The sequence below is a fragment of the Genypterus blacodes genome, unplaced genomic scaffold (assembly GCF_046128005.1).
Source record: "Genypterus blacodes isolate CSIRO-AG114 ecotype Tasmania unplaced genomic scaffold, CSIRO-AGI_Gbla_v1 ptg000104l_1, whole genome shotgun sequence".
In the NCBI taxonomy this organism is placed as follows: domain Eukaryota; kingdom Metazoa; phylum Chordata; class Actinopteri; order Ophidiiformes; family Ophidiidae; genus Genypterus; species Genypterus blacodes.
This window is the reverse complement of record NW_027466908.1, coordinates 532501-553862: the sequence shown is the minus strand read 5'-3', so window position 1 is coordinate 553862 and position 21362 is coordinate 532501. Positions and strand designations below refer to the sequence as shown.

General features: G+C 49.9%; 1 protein-coding gene across 2 annotated transcripts in view; it reads right to left on the bottom strand.

Moving 5' to 3' along the window:
- The window catches only part of plcb1l (phospholipase C beta 1-like), an 86740-nt gene that overhangs the window by 43060 nt on the left and 22318 nt on the right, over positions 1-21362 (bottom strand). For both annotated transcript variants that reach the window (XR_012964587.1, XM_076160205.1), the window contains exon 3: positions 14919-14987. Coding sequence is in view for 1 of the 2 variants with exons in the window: in XM_076160205.1 (XP_076016320.1) it covers positions 14919-14987 (69 nt within the window). In the remaining variant the exon portion in view is untranslated. The remainder of the gene's footprint in view (positions 1-14918; positions 14988-21362) is intronic.

Sequence of the window (21362 nt, the reverse complement as noted above, 5' to 3'; positions counted from 1 at the left end):
GGTACATAACTGCAGTAATTATGCTGCAGAGCTACAGAAACACTCGCCTAGAACCGGCAGACAAATCTCCGACAATAATTAGTACATACGGTCCATCTACACACGCTGAGCAACTTTGTTACTCTCATCCATTGTTCCCTCAAAGTGAGCGTGTTGATGGTTTAGCCACATAAGCTTGAGTGGGCTCAGTACCTGCTGTTAATTAAAGATCACTACCCAGACTGGTAAGTAAAAGGGACAGCAAGGAGGCTAATTAGTGTCCTTAACCAGAGGAAGTCCCTCCCCTGTGGGCATGACAGCCGCCGTCCCCCCAGTGAAGGTGAAGGGAGATCTGTGAAGCCTTTAGTGGAGCAGATAGGAGCCAGTAAGAGGCCAGTAAGAGGCCAGTAAGAGCCTGTTTAGAGCCCAGTAAGAGCCCGATTAGAGCCCAGCAAGCCAATCACAGTCAAATGTCTGAATTCATTATCAGTGTCATTATTCAGCTAAATCAAGATGCAACAATCCTCACTGTTAATATTCTCGATCTGTCACTGCAGGTCCGCTGAGAGAATCGATTATATGCGATGCTGACTGCCAGGGTGGCAGAGGGAAATATGCAGACAGTGTAAAAGTGTGATTTGTCCTTGTGAGCTTAAGTTGTTAAAGCACAGTTTGGTCCATTTTGCAGGGAATAAAATTGTCGCCATGCAGTAGAAAAACTATTTGTCACAGTGATAAACCACAGAAGAAGACTGCTCTGCCTGGCTGTGGGAGGAAGTGAGAATTAAATCGCGACACTATCAGAGCTCCCAAAAGACCAAATCATCTGCAGGTGCGTTCAGGGTTTATAAACGCCGACACGTGTCGTCTGAAGTCCAGCCTGTTTCAGAGTGGACTCTAGCAGCCTCTGAGTTTGGGATGAGGGGCCCCCTGCAGGCTTCGGTCCTTCGCCTGCTCCGGCCCCCCAGCAGCCCAGCGGCCCTGTGGCCCTGTGGCTGAATTCCACACAGGCGTCCAGGAGTAAAACATGTATGAGTCCCTGCTGCCGCTTGCGTGGCCTCCAGGCTGTGGACGCTCTGCCACTGCTGCTCCAGGACGCAGCATATGTCCTCCACCCCCTCTGGCTGTTTCCCCCAGCGTGACCGAACGCCCCGACACGCTGGGCTCCACGCTGTGCACACGACACTGAGCAGATTCCAGCGCCAGTGACATCTTTAATAATTCTGACCAGAACCAATTGGGTTTATGGGGGGACATTCCTGCGGCGCGGAGGGGGAAGAGCTGTGCAGCATCACAACGAGCCCGGTCGGCGCTGCGGAGGAGTCGGCTCGGTGCTTTCGTCCTGCCGCTGACGGAGACACAGACCTGGATGCCTTTGTACTGATTTGTTAAGCTAATGCGGATGAGTCACCGCGGTCGGAAGACGAGGCACGGCCAACAACTGGGAGGGAGAGCGCCGGCTTCTATAATGAGACATGAAACGCAGAAACATTGCCTGGAATTATCCATTTGCCTGCTTGTGTGTGTGTGTGTTGGCCTTTTACAACAATGTGTAATTATTAGTGCAGAATTGGAGACAGACCACATAATGGAAAGAATGCAAATCATAAACTGCAGGATGCCAAACTTCTTTTAGGACTTTATTCAAAAACCTTTTTCTGTTTTTGTCTCAAATGCTGAAGCTGAAATGTTTCTAAAAACAGAATTCCTGAATAATCTCACTGTTTGAGCTCGGGAATAGATCCAACTGTGGCTTCACGACTGTTTTGATTTGAGTGCATCCACAAAATCTGAACAGAAATTAAAAGAAACCTCCACCCGGCTTTACAGGTAGAGTTTGATCGAGTTAGTTCAGTCCTGGTTAAAGAGCTTTCCTCTCCTTAATCCTTTGAAGTCAGTTATTGTCAATGTCGCCTGGACCTGAACCGGATAAATCCTGTTATACTGAACTCATTCTGTCACTACGCATCAAGCAAAACCGTTTTTTACGTAAGCCTGTGTGTATATTTTGTGCCGTTTTATTGTATTCAGGCTCCGGGGATTTATACTTTACATTTTTAATACAAAAGGTTCCACAGCAGGAGACGTGACCGGGATCCGAGTGAGACGTGTCGTCGGAGGTGATCGGGTCATGTGGTCTGCAGTCCAGGGTCCAGGACTTCCTCTGGACAGGGGTCACACAACCACACTCAAGCCCCAATCGACTCTACCCGGCTCAGGAAGAGAGAGAGACAGGTCTGCACATTCAGGAGCTCTAACGTACGAAGGGAAACAAGCATTTCCTTCACATCACCATCCTGATAGAAAGTGTTCCATTAAGTGAACGTTCCTCCAGCTCCGGGTGGTTCCGCTCCATTATGGGCTCCGGCGCCGTGCTGTCATGTCAGATCCCGGCTGCAGCGGAGCGTTCCATACATCCCAGCTTGTTCCTCTTGATGACAACGTTCCCACGAGACCGCAGAGAGATTGTTTTCCTGAGAGATTCTTAAGACGTCTAAGGTCTTCAGGAGGCATCGTTCATTCACTCTGGGGTCATTCAATCAGGAGAAACAGTTGCGCCTTGACATGAAGCTGATTATTCTCGCAGAGCAACATTTCCTTGCTGGCAATACATGAGCGTAAACAAGCTTAATCTAGCCTCCAAATCCCCCTGCAAACATCTGAGCGCACTCTGGAAGCACCATGCAGGGATAATTGTGATCTATCTTCTGTCTGTAGTCATCATTTAGCCTTTTGCCATCATTAGGTTCCCTATGACACACACAACCTGCTGTCCTGACATTCCCAGACCATCTGCCAGTGCCGGGGCCTTGCCAGCCACCATCCGACCGACCGACCGGCCACCTACCCTCATAACGCCCCATTCGGTCTGGCATCTGCCTGCTCGGCTACAGAATGTTTAAACGAGCCCTTGGAGATGTAACAATGTTAGCCTTGCCATTACGACACACAAGAGGAGGAAAGTAAACACTCACCCCAAAGTCTCCGCATCAGACTGGCTGCCCTTCTCCGTGACCGATGGGTGATTATAGCGGTTTATCAGTCCGTCGCTGTTCTCTACCTTCTGGCCGACACATTGGACGCCGGTTTAATTATTCGAGCCTGAGCTTCTAATGGCAGGACAGGAGATGTGTCTAGACGTCTCCAAAAAATGCCTGATACCCGTTAACAAGAATAAGACGGGTCGTCCAAAACAGCTAATTATCATCAGTGCAAGTGTCTGATGTGCCGCAGTTCAGCATTGTGTGGAATATAAAGGATTAATAACGTGGCCATCTGCTGCTTTTGTATCTGGCTGCACTCAAACTAAAGAGGAGCAGGACCCTCCAAATGCATCGTATGCTGTCAGACGGCACATGGAATCAGACGTCCATGTCCCTCCGTCCTCTTCTTTCACTCAAGTAGAAACAAATGAAACTCGTCACCGTGCTTTGACTCTTTTCCCTCCCTGTTTCTCATTCTGTATCTCTATAAGCGCGTGCACGTATAGATTAAGGTGGGATTGTAAACGTTATCGTGTTGAAACAGGGACAGTGGCTCCTTTGAGGGAAAGCAGCTTTATGTGAGGAGAAGCTGAGCCACTGAGGAAATGCGTGCGTAGGTGTTTGATGTTTACACGCATGAAATCCATTTACGTTGGCATTTACTCTGTATGTTAGTCAGAGGAAGCAAACTTCTATTTCTGACAGCGTCTACGGGACCTTTGAAAGAAAAGAGGTCCAGGTATTGAGCATGATTGTTTAGGTCTTGTTTATTGAATGGTGAATGTGCTGATATGGAGGATATGTAAAGTGGAGCCTGAAAGCTTGCAGTTGCTTAGTTTGGTTTTATGAGGGACGGAGCTGTGAGATGATGTGTTATTGTTACTTCTGTCAGCATCTCTGGTGAGTGTTACACTCCGAAGAACCTGCAGTCCATCAGCTGACACAACACCAGACACTTCCTGAATGAAAAAAGGAGCTTCTTCTTCTTCTTTGGCAACTATTTCCTGTTGGCTAAATAAGAGAATTAGCATCCAAGGCGTCCGATCCAGGCTGGGTTTGCTAGAACATGGAACAACAAGTGAGAGAGCAGGATGTGGCTTTGACTCACGCCTCCTTTTTGCTCTCCTTTGTTTTGGGAGAAATGCTTCCCAGGAGCTCTGCGGTCTCTGGAGCAACAGCATTAAGGATCGGCCCGCTTTTCTTCTCCAACGCTCCCGAGATTTACAATTGAAAAGCAATTAAGTGTCGAGCGCGATTTGTGTGCTGGGGAGGGATCATGGGGGGAGGGGGAGGGGCCATGCGCGGCGGGGGAAAGGTCACCTGTCTCTTTACACCGCAGGATGGGAAAGGTCCCTAAAGTGCACACACACAAGCCACATGTACACACACCACACCGCAGGAATAATCACACACTCTCCCGTGTGCCATGTGTCCATTAGTCGCACCTTTGTGATGAACGGCGCCGGGAGCCAACTGGTGTGACCGCGGCGGCAATTAACAGAATTCCCGGGAGGCGTCCTCACCGTCTCATCGGCTCAGCTCGTCCTGCGCGGTGTGTTCCTGCATCTCCGTTATGATAAGATGGATGATAACGGTGCGGTGGAAAACTTTGGGAGGAGATATCGATCAGAGCAATTAAGTGGGAACAAAGGAGAGACGGAGAGCGGAGCGGCGGCTCGCCTGCAGGCCGGAGGAAGCCTGCATTTCATCTGCAACTGTGGAATCGTTCTGTTTCGGAAAATGAGATATCAGGAGCTTCGAGTGATCAATGATCATTAGCATTGCTTCATTAGCGCGGCTTCATTTGCATTTGAGATCGTTAAGCGAGCGGCGGAGATTACAGTTTTCGCTTCAATTTAGGAATCGTTGGACATATTTGCTCACAAAATCAACTTTTAAAGACGCAGATGTGAAGTTCGGCCAGAATGACAGAGGCATGAAAATGGTTCTGAGGCTCTGTCGGTGGTGACTCGTACCTCTGGGATCGTCAAACTGTGTGCGCTCCAGTCGGTGTGAGGGGTCGATTGATAAGTTTTGAGCCCAGGGGTAAGATTTTGTACGCGTCAGTGAAGAAACATGGACCCTCACACACACACATGCTGCTTAGCTGCCTCTTATTCGTGTTTAACTACCTTATTCATCTCACATGTGTCACTAATCAATGAATCTGATAGATGAGCCCATTCAGTTTTGTTTTGGTCTGATCTTGGTCACATTCTGGTGGCGCTGCCCCTCTTCTAGTGTGCACACACACTCATCTAATCTGCGGCTGCTGATAACAAAGCCTCTCTGGTTCACAGGTGCCATTTTTTTTAACACAATCTCATCTTCATAATCAGCACAGGGATGGATTCTAGCCCAGTCTCAGCTCCACAGACGTCATCATGTCAGGCAAAAACGTGTCTTTCTCCTGATTGGGAAGAGGTGAAAGAGCCGAATCAGAGCTAGAATCAGGTGAGCAGGGTGGGCGGTGAGCTACTTCAAAGCCACAGTCATGGTGAGCAGCCGTGAGCTGAGACGGCTGCACGAGCTGGATGACTAACGTAACGATACACAGCAGAGAGATGACATCACCATGGCTGCTTTACTGCGTGGATGTGTGATAAATACAAGAGAAACAAGCGCCTCGTCTCCCTCATTTGCATTTTCGAAAAAGTTTGATCCTCGACGAAGCAAAACGAGACGAAACGGCTGCGTTCAGTCAAACGTCTAAGCTTCTGCCACTGATGATCACGCTGTCTGGAGCAGCTAATGGGCCACAATTAGTGCAGTAAAACAAACACCAGAGACTGAGGGAGAGGAGAGGAGAGGAGAGGAGAGGAGAGGAGAGGAGAGGAGAGGAGGGGAGAGAAGAGGAGAGGAGGGGAGGAGAGAAGAGAAGAGAAGAGAAGAGAAGAGAAGAGAAGAGAAGAGAAGAGAAGAAGAAGAGGAAGAGGAAGAGGAGGAGGAATATACTGTATCTAGATGAGAGTTAATTAGTGGTTGATGTGATGTTTCTTTGCCCTCCTGTCAAACGGAAAGTTACTGTCTGTCAGAGAAGCTTGTTAGCTTCATGCTCTTTCTCTGCACCTCATGGTTTCCTTGGTAACAGGCCAATCAAGGCGATCTTAACCCTCACATTTCATACTAACCTATGTGGTGGGCAGTGGGTGTATATATAACACACACACACACACACACACACACACACACACACACACACACACACACACACACACACACACACACACACACACACACACAGACTTGCTCATCGCAGGCCTAGACCAGACTGTCAGCAGCTGCTAATTGCGAGTGATCAATCAATCAGCCTCATCAATCCTAATCACTCACTGCTTCTCCCTCTACAGTGGTTATTGTGGGGTTAACTAGACTCATCACATTCTAGGCTCCAGTCCCATCTCACGATCTGTTCCATTTGCACGCGCGTGTGTGTGTGGAGCTCAGATCCCCACGCGTCCAGACAAAGAGATGGGATCAGGCCGGGAGCAGCCGAGCCTGGGACGCGAGCACAGATGGGGAGATTGCACCGCGCCACCTGGTTCTTATTTGATCAGCTGCAGTTCCAGCCGCTCGACCTTCGCCGGGTTCACAAAGTGGCTGGTGTGATTTCACTACAGGCGAGGGAGAGACACCACAAAGTGACCCGGAGACTTGGGACAGAACACGCAGAGACTCAAACCCTTATTTCCTTTGAGTGCGAAGCAAATCTCTGCCGTTATTTGAAACCTTCATCTTTCAAAGTGTGTTGTTGTCTGTTTACATTCAACGCCTCTTTCTTTTAAATTCAGTTTTTTCATCTGTGTTTTATTACATTTTGGGATTGCGGCATCTAACAGACTGCATTCTGTTTGAATGTGAGATGTGAGCTGAATTCAATAACAGGAACAATCCAGAAACAAACGGGAGCTTGTAGAAGTCCTACATTATGGATGGTGCAGTTTGTTTGTGAAGCTCGATGAGACCAGAAGAGTTCTTTGTTGCTTTGTTTGATGGCTAACGCAACAAAGAACCATCTGTGCAGGGGGAGATACGAAGAGACGCAAGATTTAAAGACAAGTCATCTGGTCCAGGTTTCAGTCGATCGTAGAAGAAGACGAGCGATATCGTGACAGGAAGCTTCTCCGGCGAGCAGCGCCCTCTGCAGGACGAAAAACACAACGACTCAACATGGAGGCTCCTCTGGGTTTCTGGGACATCAATAGCTGCTTCACCGTCAAGCTTTACAACACGGCAAACTCCAAAAACCAGGAGCTAAGCATGACTCAGCTGTAATCAGATAGATGGTATGAGAAGCGTTCCAGTTGGCCCGCTGCTGTCTTTACCTACACAGGTGCAGCATTGTGCTCTTCTGCCGTTCTCACCGAGATACTCATCTCTGTGCCTCTGTGCTGACACAGGCTCGCTCTGTTTCCTCGTTTCAGTCTCCATTTCATCCATTCATTGGTGCCATCATTCATCCAGGGGCGGCTCGGTGTCGCTCCGCCCGGGGTACGAGGGGGGAAGGGAGGGAGGGAGGGAGGGGAGGAGGGAGGGGGGGAGGGAGGGGGACGAGCTACTGAGAGAGCAGCGAAGCGTTCACCTTCGATTTGGCCGTGTGCAGTAATGAGGTGGCCGGCGAGGCAGCGGGGGATTCATCTGTGTGCGGGGATCAACCACGTAATTGACTGAGGAATCAGACTCAGACCCGGCGGGCTTCATCAGGCTCAGCTTTTCTTTTTCCAACCTTTCTCCCGTCTGCCGGCGCTCCCCTGGGGGGTTTCATTGATGCGCGGCGCTGATCAATCCCCTTTGACTGATGATGGAGCTTCTCTGATGGAAATCAATGAGACTGTGTAGACATTTACTTTAATCACCTCTGGCTGCCAGCGCCACCGGGCCACAGGACGGCCTCCCCCATGACAACAACACAGAGCAGAGGACACCAAGGCTTCTTCTTCTCTTTCACATGTTGGCACAGACTACACTGACGACCTCAATCTGACTAGTCCACGGAGAGAGAGAGAGAGACAGAGGGAGAGAGAGAGAGAGAGAGAGAGAAGGAGAGAGAGAGAGAGAGGAGAGAGAATGATAGAAGAAGACAGGGTGGAGGCAGAGATGGACAGGGAGAGAGAAAGTGAGGGAGAGAGGAAGAGAGACTGAGTGAGGGAGAGAGAGAGAGAGAGAGTGAGGGAGAGGAAGAGAGGGGGAGAGTGAGTGAGGGACAGAGAGAGAGAGAGAGGGAGTGAGGGAGAGAGGAAGAGAGAGGGAGAGAGAGAGAGAGAGGCGGGAGAGAGAGAGGGAGAGAGGAAGAGAGAGGGAGAGAGAGAGAGGGAGAGGGAGAGAGAGAGAGGGAGGGAGAGTGAGGAAGAGAGAGAGAGAGAGAGAGAGAGAGAGAGAGAGAGAGAGAGAGGGGGTGAGTAATTGACGACAAACAGGACATAAGCCTGCGTAGTGTGATGGCACGTTTATTCCAGTCAATACCGCAACACCATGCACCCTGTGAGTGCGTGAGTGTGTGTACACGCATGCATGCCTATGTGTGTGTGTATTACGTCTAAAAAGGGAGTGTGTGTGGGCGTTCTCCCTCCAGACGTGTCGACTCACAGTCCGTTTCATGGCTTTGTGCACTAAAACGTCTCTGAGCAGAATCCAGTCAAGAGAAAGGACGAGTCACATTGACACCCACTCACCATGTAGCTCTCTCTCTCTCTCTCTCTCTCTCTCTCTCTCTCTCTCTCTCTCTCTCTCTCTCTGCACCTTGGATGGATTAAATCCCCATAATCACCCATTTTTATAGTGATTATTTACATGTTGGACCCATCTGCTCGGGGGGCTGTGCAGGCCCCAGAGGTTTAACTATTCATGACTGAGGTCTTCCCCACTAGGAATAGTGCTGATTCCTCTCACAAAGCAAACACACACACACACTCTCTCCCTCCTTCTGTCTCTGAGCCTTTGCAGAGACTCATTAGCATCGATTGTCCCTCCACCGTTTCCTTTTACATTCAGCTGCTCGTGTCTCACTACAGTGTCGCCGCTCCTTTGCACAGTTTCTTCTCAAAGACTTAGAACATCAACACAGCGACCACAGTTTCAATACATCACCGTATGACATCATCAGCTACCATCTATGACTACGAGCAGAACGTGGAAATCTAAACTTTTATGTGACCGCTGTTAGACAAGGTCAGTTTGTCCCGTCTGTCTGTCTGTCAGTCTGTCTCACTCTGCTACAGCCGGCCGAAACAAGACAAACAGTAAACAACGATAGCTCAGCACGTCTACAATATCACTGAAATCATGTTATCTAATATCGCCGCTCTGTCTCCTCTGGTCATGGCGGGCCGTAGCTGAGCGATGGACAGCAGCCTTGGCAGCTCTGTCCCGATCGATACATTTCAAAGGCTGTGACTGTGGCAGCGACGCCTCCTGCTGCGACCCTGTTTCAGTCAATACGCACCAGGCAGCGTGATGGACAGCAGCCACGGCAACAACGACCTTCACGCTTCACTCGTCTGAATTAAACACGTCTGAACATGTTCCCTTTCAAACGCAGTCAACTTAGGACTCTTAAATACCTGAACATCCACACAACTGCAGGAACCTTGTGGTCTCTGTACTCACAGGCTACATGAGCGCGGCGGTTCACACACACTCTGTGCCCACTAGGTGTTTATAGTACCCGCATATTTACTATCTCTTCCTCCAGGATATCACCAAACTGTAAATCCTAACCAAAGCAATCGGCGATGAGGTTCTGGTCCGTACTGAACACAGATCCCTCTAATTGCTTTAATCTTCACAGTAGCTGAAGCGAGGCTGGAATGTGAGCCAGAGACTCAGTGAATGAATCACGTAATTGATACTAAAGATAGTTCTGGGCAAAAGTATGTGAGTGCAGATTCTTCGTTCAGTCTTTATGGATATGAATGGGACGGTTGCATGGCAGAGGGCACATCTGAGCCGCCGCCGCCGCCGCCGCACACTGGCTGCTTTAGACGGGAGCCATTTATCACTTAGTAGCCGGGCCCGGGCCCCACTTTGTTGGTCAGACAGAGCAGCGGTGATAATGGGCTTGCCGGACTCCCTCAGATCCTGTTACGCTGCCGGGGACACGCGAGCGGCTCTGTATTTAGCAGCAGTCTTCTCAGCTGGGAGCTCAGAGTGTAACGGAGCCGCTGCCACTTCCCCTCGCCTCACGATACAGAGCCAGAGGAGCAAATGGCTCCGGTGGAAATGCACGACTGGAGTTTGCTCTGGTCTCCCACCCAAACCCATTAGGTTAATTCAATTCACTTCAGTCAGTGCGGGGAACACATCACTCACAAAGCAGCAAAGTACAGTACAAATCAACGCATTAAGGGATACTTGTTTATGTACAGAAGCTAACGTTTGGGTATTAAGCACATGAGCCCAAAGTTGACCCAGTCGCTTTCTGAGTGAGTGTTTGAGCCTCGGTTGAAGGTTTTGTCTTGCTGGACTTCCTCCATGTGTTTCTCTGATAACAGCAGCTGCTTGAGTCTAGACCTTTGTAAACGTTCCCATCTGACAGCACTCCAACCATCAGGCTGATCCTCCCAGTGCAGTTGTGATTAACTGCTTTACTGGTTTGCATGAGCCGCTCTGTGTCGCTCCCCTCTCCTCCGTGTGAGGACCTCTACACATCTACGAGAGCGATGAGAGCATGGGTGACGGTGTTCAGATTATGAATGCATCACGGGATGGAGGAAGCTTTGTCAATCTCCTCCTCTCACATGGCAGACGCAGCCGGAGAACACGATGATTTCTGTAAACCCTCGGAGCAACGCTGGATCAAATGGGAAGATTAAGAGAATGAAACAAGCGCTATAGAACAAAAAAAAAAGACCAGGGCTTTCAATTTTCTAGATATCCAGCAAGTTCCGGTCTGACAGGAGGCTTCACACACACACACACACACACGCCGGCGTGTTTGGTTGTTGAAGAAGCAGAAAGATAAAGCGTGTCATTTGTTCTGTCAAACACCGACTGCAGCACCGTGGAGAGATTCTGATAACATTCTCCTTTTGTGCGGACAGAAGAGCGGAGAGACTGAGAGAGGCTCAGAGGCTGACCTGTAACCATGAGAACAGGGACCAGGATGGACCAGATCTGAGGACATAAGGACGCAGCAATGTAGAACGCATATAGGGACGAGTAAGCGTGAGGAGTGAGAACACGCCGTCCAGGAACAAGATGAGCTGATGATCTAATAAAGGGCCGACACAGAGGAAGGTGGAGGCCAGAAACAATGACGGGGCGTCGCTGGTCATGGGGTCGATCCACAATGAATTGACGACAATCTATGCCCAGTTTCTTTCTTTATTTTTGAGACTTCTACCTTCTAATTTAAGCCAAATGTATTGAACTGCGTCGCTGCAAACAGTCCATTAAAGGAAATAATGATTTGACAAAAGTGGAGTGGTTATTTATTTGGTTGTTCTCCAGAGATCACTGCAGTAAGAACTTCATTACCACGACCTCATGCTCCCAGACGCTCTGTCTACTATTTCTCTTTGTCCTGAAACCGATTTGTTGTAACTGAATTAGAGTCTTAATGTAGAAAACAAATAGGCACTAACTTCTCCTCTCTGGTAGCAAATCAAGCCCTTTTCATGAAAAGGACTGAACAGCTGAAGATTGTTTCATTTATCAATTATCTTATGATGTTTACACAAGATTGGAAATTAATCTATTAGTCTTGCCTTTGTGTGTGTGTGACATCAGGGTTTAAACACACTGCCTGTGCCCTCATGTGCCCTGTGCTCTCTGCAGGTGGCTCTGCTCCTCTGTCATCTGTTGCTCTGGTCTGTAGAGGACGATCAGAGCTCTGCTGTGCCTCTGCAGACCTCAGAGTGTGTGATTTATTCCTGGAGCCACCCATCAAACAAAGGTTGCCTCTTGTCATTCTGACAAGCGGCCTAATCGAATCAGCCTGAATGATGAGGGGGTGGACACATGCTAATTAGCGGCAGCGGGCTGAACATGCTAGAACAAAGGACGGCGTCTTTGTCGCGCTTTGTCTTCTTGCAGTGAAGGTGTCCTGGTGTCCCTGTGTGTGTGTGTGGGCGCCTGGATGTGAAGGTAATGCACTGAGCCCTGACTGTGAGCGTCTCTCAATCAAACAGGTTTGCTTCTCGGTGCATGTGTCTTAATTGAGTAGCTGCTTGGCAGGGTGGCAGGGTTAACGTATGAGGGATCAGACAAGCAGCCCACACACACACACACACACATACACACACACACACACACACACACACACAAACAGCAGTGGGCTTCAGACGGTGACGCACAGAGAACAATTCTTTTCCTTTTGATTCATCATACTAACACATTGTTCAATCTGCATGTTTCTTATGCAAATGAGTTCATTCTTGCAGTCAGCATCACATATAATACATCCTTTTTTTAGGAGACCCACAGAAACAAATGTGGAACATTCAGGGTGAAGATTGTTGAGTACCTCTGGATTCAGAAGGCAGAAACTGAGTCTGGAAACAAGACTGAAGCTGAAAGTTCAGGCTCAGTAAAACTACAAACATTCACCTGAAGGTGTTTTGCGCTTTCATGTCATTTGAACGTTCTAGTTGAACAAAGTCAAGCAGACCTCCACCAGGGGGCGTTGGCTCTCATGGCCTCTGGCTAACAGCAGTAACTACCCCCCATCCTGTCCTTCATGCCTGCAGCGCCACACAAGCCTTCAATTCAAGGAAGTCTCCCTAATCGTCCATTTTGTTTAGTTTTTCTGATTATAGCGACCATTTATTTCAGACGAATCGTGAAAGGGAGTTTGATCAGAACGAGCGGCTCCAGGTCTGAAGTGTTGCTTTCTTAAGTGGTTATAACGGGAGGAAAATCAACAAAACAATCGAATCGTACAATAGAACTGATTAAATGTAGCCTGACAACATTAAGCTGCATGAGGAGAATGCGAGCTGAGAGCTTTGTCATCCGGAGCCCAGTTCAGCTTCAGACGGTGATTGTGTCTGATTCTGATCCTACCCCAGCTAGACGCAGCGCTATCGTGCCGAGCAGTGAAAACACTTCTGAAGCGATCGCCGCCACGTCTCTGCCAATCCCGCGTCTCGTCTCGTCTTGCCGAGTGTGTTGGTTTGCTGCAATTTGCGCGAGTGAATGGATGGAGGCGGCAACGGAGGCCCTCAAGGCAAAGCGGAGGAGCGTTAAGGAGGTTAACATGCCAAGTTTGGACTTTAATATCTGAGAGGTGGAAGAGAAAAGAGCTCGTAGTGATTCTGCCCTCTGACCTCTGACCTCTGGTGGTCCTGCACTCACACATCACTGGTATTGATCTGCACTATTGATTATGGTTCCAAACAACGCACATAGAGTATTGACATAAATTGGTTTCAAATGTTCCTATGACCTCTGACAGAAGTTTACGTCTGTGTTTGTGTGTTTGTGTGTTTGTGTGTCAGTGAAAAGTGCAGATCAACAGACTGATGAAGGTTTGGATGTTGGGCTTCAGGATCTCCTCTCCATTTTTGAAAATGTTTGCATGGCCACAAATCTTCCAATCTGATACTTTGGTGGGAAACTTTCTCTACCTTCCTCATTGGATTACCCTCTGGAGGCGTCGAGTAAAGAGCGAAGGCTTGGGAGGCCAGTCACGGAAAGTGTCGTCCATTCCCTGCGAACGCCGTCGCTCCTCGCCTGACGTCTCACTTTGACCTCCCGTCTCATCCGTCCTCTCGCCTTCTGCAGACGTTGCGTTGCGTCGGCTCTCCTGGCCACATCTTCTTCTTCCTCTCCTCTACGCTCTCTTCATCATCCCCCCTCCTCTTCTCTCCTCATCTTGTCAGCTCTTCAGACACACTGTCTCAACGGTGCTCCCATTACAATACCCAGAGTGCATTGCTGCTCCATCTCCCAGTAATGGATTTCCACTGCTGCAGCCCTCTCACCTGTCACGTGGTGGAGTCTCCTCCCTGAAGCTTCAGTCTGGAAGCTGTTTAGAAATGCATGAATCCTCTCTGTGTTTTTGTCTTTATTCCATCATTACTCACTCCCCAGATGGAGCATCGCCGTGCGACCCCCGCTCGCTTCTCCCGCCTCGCAAACCGAGCGCCCCCGCCACCGCCCCGCAATAGCTCCTCAGTACGAGTGTCGGGATTCCAAGGGCGTGAAAGCAAATGGAGTCATTATGGAGGGATATGTAATGGGAGAGTGGATAAGAATGGAGTTGATTGTTGTAATCATCACTTGGTAAGTGGGAAATGAGCTGTGAGGATCATGCTAGGCTTTGCAATTGCTCAGGAATGTTCCGACACTTGCGGGCGTGCCGAGTAAAACAAAATGTGCACTGACGCTGTTTTCTCGCCACTCCGAATCGACTGGGTTGAATTCTTTGCAATAGATATTTTGAGATTTACAAAATAATGATAATAATATAGGAAAATACCACAAAAACCATTCCTGATGTAAAGTTTGTGGCTCCGTCTAACCACATTTACCTCCACAGCTCACAGTCACTGTTCGTTTTACGACATAAACACAACATTTTTGAGATGCAGAAACATAAAACCATCCCCAAACAAACAAACAAACAAACAAACAAACAAACTTCCTTTCTCAGCGATTATCCTGACATTTCAGCGTTCCTCTACAGCCGGAGAGCAAAATGTAACCGGAATGACTGCTGGGGTTTATTATTAGCAACTTAACGTGCCCGGTGTGTGTGTGTGTGTGTGTGTGTGTGTGTGTGTGTCTGCTCACTGAGTAGGAGGTTACTGACACATGGAACAACTTCTCTAAATATGGTTTCTGATGTAACAGGAGTTTGTTGTCAAGTCTGTCTGGATACTCATAAACAAACAGGAAGTGTATAGTGCAGGCAGTAGGAAGCTCCAGTGAGTGTGTGTGTGTGTGTGTTCCCAGTGCAGCTCCACAGGCTGATCCGGCGAGTATGATGCATCTGAATCCGTGTCGTGGACTCACCTTTGGCGTCTTGGTGCACTTTCCATTCCTGGCGTCCTTGATGTAGGAGATGTCCAACAGGTCTGTATCCTGTCAACACAAGAGAGGCGCGGTTACATCATGTTCACTCAGAGACAAGGACACAGAGACACAAAGGCACAGAGACACAAAGGCACAGAGACACAAAGACACAGAGACACAAAGACACAGAGACACAGAGACACAGAGACACAAGGACACAGATACAGAGACACAGAGTCGCTCTCGACCCGTCGGAGCTTAAAAGAGGACATAAATAGGAGGTCAAAGTTTAGACTCTTTCGGTTCCAAACACCTGCGGCTGAGTGTGTTGTTGTGGTGTTAAGCCCACACACACACACAAACATTAGCCTGTATCCTGGCTGTCCTGTGGGACTCATTCTGCCTGGACGGATTGAGGACAAAAGTGAGAGGCTCTCGCGTTAGCGGACGACCCGACTAAGCGGAGCACTCGGGGACACGTTGGCGCTCGTTAAGGCGCCGCTGCGTCCAGGTGCGGTGTGTTAGCGAGTGTGTAAAAGCTGTGAGAGAGAGATCGATCTAACGTCAGCCAGCTGAGGAGCACAGACGGAGCAAAGCAGTGATGCTGCTGAGACACATGTACAGTATGAGCTGAAGGACAGAACAGGACATGAGTCACAGCCCACAGACAGACGGAGACACACACACACACACACTCCATGCTTCCTTTACTGACAGCACATTCTACTTAGACTTTATGTTTTTTAATGATTTGTAGCTGAATGCAAAGTTCTTCTTCACTTCTCGGTGTAATTCAATAATCTGAATCAATCCGTCTCTCTTTTCTTTCTTTTTCTCTCGTGGCCTCACAAATATAAACACCGTCGGTGAACGATCGCCCGACGGACCGCGCTCACACCGTGACGATCGTCCCCCGAGCCTCAGACACACTTCGTCATCATCATCATCACGGACGCACACAGCGAGGCGAGGGGGTGACGTACCTGCCTCTGATGAATAACACACACGAGTCAGGTGAACAATGCGCTGGAAATGAACCGCGCAGGGAGGAATAAATCTCTCCTACACACACACACACACACACACACACAGAAACACACACCAGGTTTGCTGGGGTCACACAGCAGAATAAAGGCTTTGTGGATGATATTTCATTAATCGCTACAAAGCTGCAGAATCAATGCTGGAGGCGAACACACACACACACACACACACACACACACACACACACACAGAGCGTGGCCAGGCTCAGCTGTGTGTGTGTGTGGCAGAGAAACCTAACGCACCTAATGCACCATAATAAAGCCACGCCCCCCCAGCCTGCGTCCAGACGAGGTGAGAGCAGCGTGAGCGCCATTATCCCCTTTAACCGGCAGCTTAGGGACGCTCTCTCCGTCACGCCACGTTAATTATCGCCGCCGGCCCCGAACGCAGAAACACCCTCAGCCCGCACCGTGGATGCATTATTGATGCGGCGAGGGCCGGAGGAGTCGAGTCAGAGCGCCTGGCGTTCCGGAGCCAAGATGGCACGGAGGCGTGGGGGGCAAAGTGGGACAGAGTTCAGAAATAAGAGCGATGAAATATTGACAGCAGACAGCGAGTTTGCACTTCGTCCACGACGTTCAATTATTAAAACAAAGAAGTGAGAGAGGAAATGAGCGACGCTTTGACTCCGTCCTGCCAAATGAGAGAAACCGCTTTGAACGACGAGCGAAGGCAAGACACAACGTAACGCGGCTCTCCTTCCCGCAGGCGTAATGGTGCATTTCTGTGGACGAGGTGCCAGCGGGCCGGAGCCAGAGCCCAGCTGGACCGGAACCAGCGCCAGGCCGCGCGTCTGCCAAGGCTGGAGAGTGGAAGGCTTTACGCAACAGGATGTGCACGGTCCCTCCTTTACTGGGCCGTCTGCAAAACACCTGGCTGGCGTCCAGGACGAGGAGGACGAGGGAGGAGGATAACGGACGGGACAGTGTGACGTTATGATGCAGATGTGTTTGGTTTCAGTTCCAGTTTGGTTCCAGGTTTATCTTGAAAGGACGTATTATATGTGACGCTGACTGGCAGAAAGAGCTCCAGACATTTTTTCCGTCTGGCGGGTTAACATGTTGCTCCCAAAACAAACCAAGCAGATCTGTGCTGCTAGGCAACAGCACCGCATGTATAGAAAATCAGCTCGTCCGTCCATCAACCAGCTCTGTCTCATGCTTATATGTCAGCAAATTGTCCCTTAAACAGCCACCAAAGAGAGAGAGAGAGACACACACACACACACACACACACACACACACACACACACACACACACACACGTTGCCGTATCCCGTCAGGGGTCGCATCTCCTTATCATTCCGGTGGTCGACCCTTCGCTCTGTCTCTCTCAGAGGGACATGAAGTGGAAAATGAGCCTGGAGAGAAGCGTGAGTCCTCTCAGTGTTATCAGGGGAGGCGAGGGGCCGCGACCCCCCACCCCCTCCCCCACACGGTGGAGGGGGGGCGGGGCCAGAGGGCAGTCTGCCACGCGCCTCATCTGCATTTCTGTCATTACCTTATTACATCAGCATACTGTTAGAGCGTATCTGCACATTAATATATTCTGCTTCTGGAAGGAAAATCTCAGTTAACATAATAACATTTGTATTATAGGTGCAGTCAGAGTCAGAGGCATTAGCTTATTGGCTGTGTGTGTGTGTGTGTGTGTGTGTGTGTGTGTGTGTGTGTGTGTTATTCTGCAGTGCACAGCATCAATTATACGGCCCCCGTTTGCAGGAGGCAACGAGTCAAAGGTTAACGCCTACGTGGAGTCGGCGTGTGCCTTTGAAGTCTCTTCAGTGGGATGGAGCCCAGCGTGCACAGGAACGCCGGGGGACGAACTTCCCGACGGGGCTTCCCGGAAGAAGCTGGGGCAACGGGGGTCTGTGTGTGTCGGTGTGTGTGTGTGTGCCCTCTGGACCTGAGCGGGGCCACATCAGCCGGTGCAGCAGGTTCTCTGACTCTATACCTCTCCTGCTGCAGTGCTGATGGTAAACAGATCAACCAGCCTCTCACTGTATGCATTAGCTCGCAGAGATGTAAAGACAAAGCAAAGCCAAATAATATTTCATCGTTACAGCTTTGGATTCAAATCTGCCGACGCAGCGCAGAATGTTAATTAAAGCGCCGCAGTAAAGTCTCCTCCTCTCCTCTCCTCCTCCTCTCCTCTCCTCTCCTCTCCTCTCCTCCTCTCCTCCTCTCCTTCTCTGGTCTCGTCCCGCCGTCGCTTTACCCGCTTGTGTTTCTCTCGTTAATTTCCTCTGACATCTGTTCTTTATCTGTTGGTTTCTGTCCCTTCCTCTCTTTATTTATCATGCCGCCTCTCTCTCTTCCTCTCTCTCTCTCTCTCTCTCTCTCTCCCTCTCCCTCTTTCTTTCTCTCTCTCTCCATTAAGATCCTCTGCACGTCCTGAGCAGCGAGCAGGCGTCCAGCAGGAGGGAAGCTGCAGAAATTAATGAACATGTTTAACCCGCCCCCCCCCCCCCCCCCGGCTCTGTTTTCTGTTGTTCCGTCTCTGCATCAACACGCCGCCTCCCCTTTCAAATTAAACTCATTCCTTCTCCGAGCGCCGGCGGAGCGGAGGACGCTGGCTTATCGATCTGCGGTCGGGTCGCTTTGTTGCCAAATGCGAGGATTTCCATTTATGCTTGCATGTTGCCGCAGCGATAGACGTTGTCCTTTAACCCTGCGTGTTTATGGCCGTGCCCTCAGGCTGAAGGCGTTGAAAGGCTGCAGAACCCCCGGCTGGAACTTTAAAGAAGAAGAAGAAGAAAGGCTTCTTTTACACGGAAGCATAAAGTAACTACACAGAGCAGGGAATGTGTTTTTGCATCCTTCGATTAATTTTAAAACGCAAAAGCCTCAGTTCTCCTGCATTTGGGTTTGAAATCAGTATAATGAGATGAATGAAGCAGTGCAGGTGAAGGGTTAATGTAAAGAAAGGCCCGGATCGTTGGTGCTAATTACAAAGCCATCTTAACTAAACCAACATCTACAAAGGGTTGATCAGGTCGGCTGGGTTTGGATCAAAAGGGCCGCGATTCCCCTCCGAGGCGAGAAGCCTGGCCAGAGCGGAGGAGGGAGGGGAAGGAAGCGAGGTGGAGAGGGAGCAGAGGGGAAGGGGAAGGAGGCGAGGAGGAGAGGGAGCAGAGGGGAAGGGGAAGGAGGGGAGGTGGAGAGGGAGCAGAGGGGAAGGGGAAGGAGGGGAGGTGGAGAGGGAGCAGAGGGAGGGGAAGGAGGGGAGGTGGAGAGGGAGCAGAGGGAGGGGAAGGAGGGGAGGTGGAGAGGGAGCAGAGGGGAAGGGGAAGGAGGGGAGGTGGAGAGGGAGCAGAGGGATGTCAGGGGGGAGGCTGGGAGTTTGCTCGTTTACCAACAGAACGCTCGACAGCTTCTGGGCGCAAAATGGATGTTTGCTCCACAGGGCTCAGGACCTCTGCAGAGCAACACACAGCCGGAGCAGACAGCGCGACGGCTGGAGGCGTTAACTAAGCCACGACACGTCAGATGTACAATAGAAGACGAGCCACCGGGGAGAAACAGAGAGGAAGAGCAGCGGACAACAACGGCGGAAGGTTTTGAAGACAAACTCAGAGCGGCGACATGTTTGTTTACAACGCAGCAAACGGGCGTGGAGATGCTTCAGCATGTGAACGATGGCGCTCATGAGGCTTCAGCCCAAAGCCCGGCTGAGCTGATGCTTTGTGTCTGAGTGGGGAACATATTTAGCTCTGAACCCGATCCTCAGATATCTGCTGGTGGAACAGGTGTGACTCTGATCCTGGATGATGATGTCACTGTAAATATGTATCGCTCGTAAATACGCCAGTTTTACATTAACATAAAAAAAGAACAAAGGAAAAAATTGATTCATTATAGGGTTGTGGTAAACACACACACTCAGACACACTCACACACACTAGAAACCAGAGCCAATCAGAGTGAAGAGCTGACAGGTTTGGGGTTGAGCTGTTGTCCTGCTGTTTGCTCTGTGGTCTGGGTCTGGATTAGTCCCCCCGCCGAAAACACAGCCATTAACTCCTGCAGAACAAAAACACACTGACACTGCACTGGTGCTCCGTCTGTCCCTTTGAGTGGCACTCAGGTGACGCCGCCGCCGCTGCCGTAGCCACAACACGTGAAGTGTTACGAGTGAAAATGGTTCATGAAGAGACGAGATTGAACCTGAGTCGCGTCCTCTCCAGGGCTCCTATAGAGCCACTCTGACAGCCGAGACAGTCATGGACACACACACACACACACACACACACACACACACACACACACACAGAGAGAGAGAGAGAAGAGGCCTAGACCTCTATCATGTTCGTTTAAAGAACACTTTTTCGGTGGCTATCAGGCTATGAGGTCGCATCCCTCCACCGTTTTCAGTCTCAATGTGCTTAATTGAAGGCAGTTCAGAGGAGGTGCAGCACTAAGTGAAGATGAAGGTCAGGGGTGGCAGGCGGTGCACAAAGAGCTGCAACTGCCAACAGAAGAAAAAGAAGAAAAAGAAGAAAAAGGCAGAAACTGCGCGGTTGTGTATTTGGTTTTTTAAACAACTGAGCCACAGGTGCTCAGGTCGTTGTCCACAGCAGGTCAGAGGTCAGATACGCTGACGTCTCACGAGTCCATGCAGAAACGTACTCGGGTCTGAGGAGGACGAGTGCTGCAGCAGCTCTCATGTACTCACTGCCCTCCACAATCACAGGGACCTTTATAAAGGATCACTAGTAAAGCAATTGAACTCAACATCTAAATGTGAAGATCTCCCTGCATAGACGCATTTTTGAGCCTTTGAGTTGTAATGATCGGATGAAAGGAGCTAAGTTGTGTTACAATGAGGAACATTAGCCTCCATAAAAAGACTCTTAAGAATCTAAACTGTCTCATCATCCTCACACGCACACGAGCAGGATCCACATCGACTGTAAACCTGCAGCAGCTTCACTCTGAGCGGAGATGAGGGACGACGTGCAGCTAAAGGCCCTGAGCCAGAGTTTGAGTCCCTGACACTTGTCACCGTGCCGCCCGGGGGGCCCGTGGTCTAATTCACTCTCTGCGTCTCATCCACCCACCCTGTTCCAATCACAGAGTGCTGAGATGAAGTCATCAAAGGAGCCAAAGCTCTGACACCAGCAACAATGGACCTCTTTCTTTGACAGAATGAATTAATGGATCTGAAAGCAGCAGTTAGTCCCAAGCAGCAGAAGCTTTCTGCTCAAACTCATTAGGCTGCGTCGGTACAAAAGGCTTCGTATCTGTTTATCAATAAAGAAAAATCAGCCCCGCGGTGTAGATCTGAGATGGAATCTCTGCTCTGTAAGCTCGAGGAAAAGCCGGGACGCCTTATTTCCTGGAAGCGCCGGGAAATGAGTCCTGGTGGGAGCGAGCGAGCGCTCCCTGTGGGACATGAGCG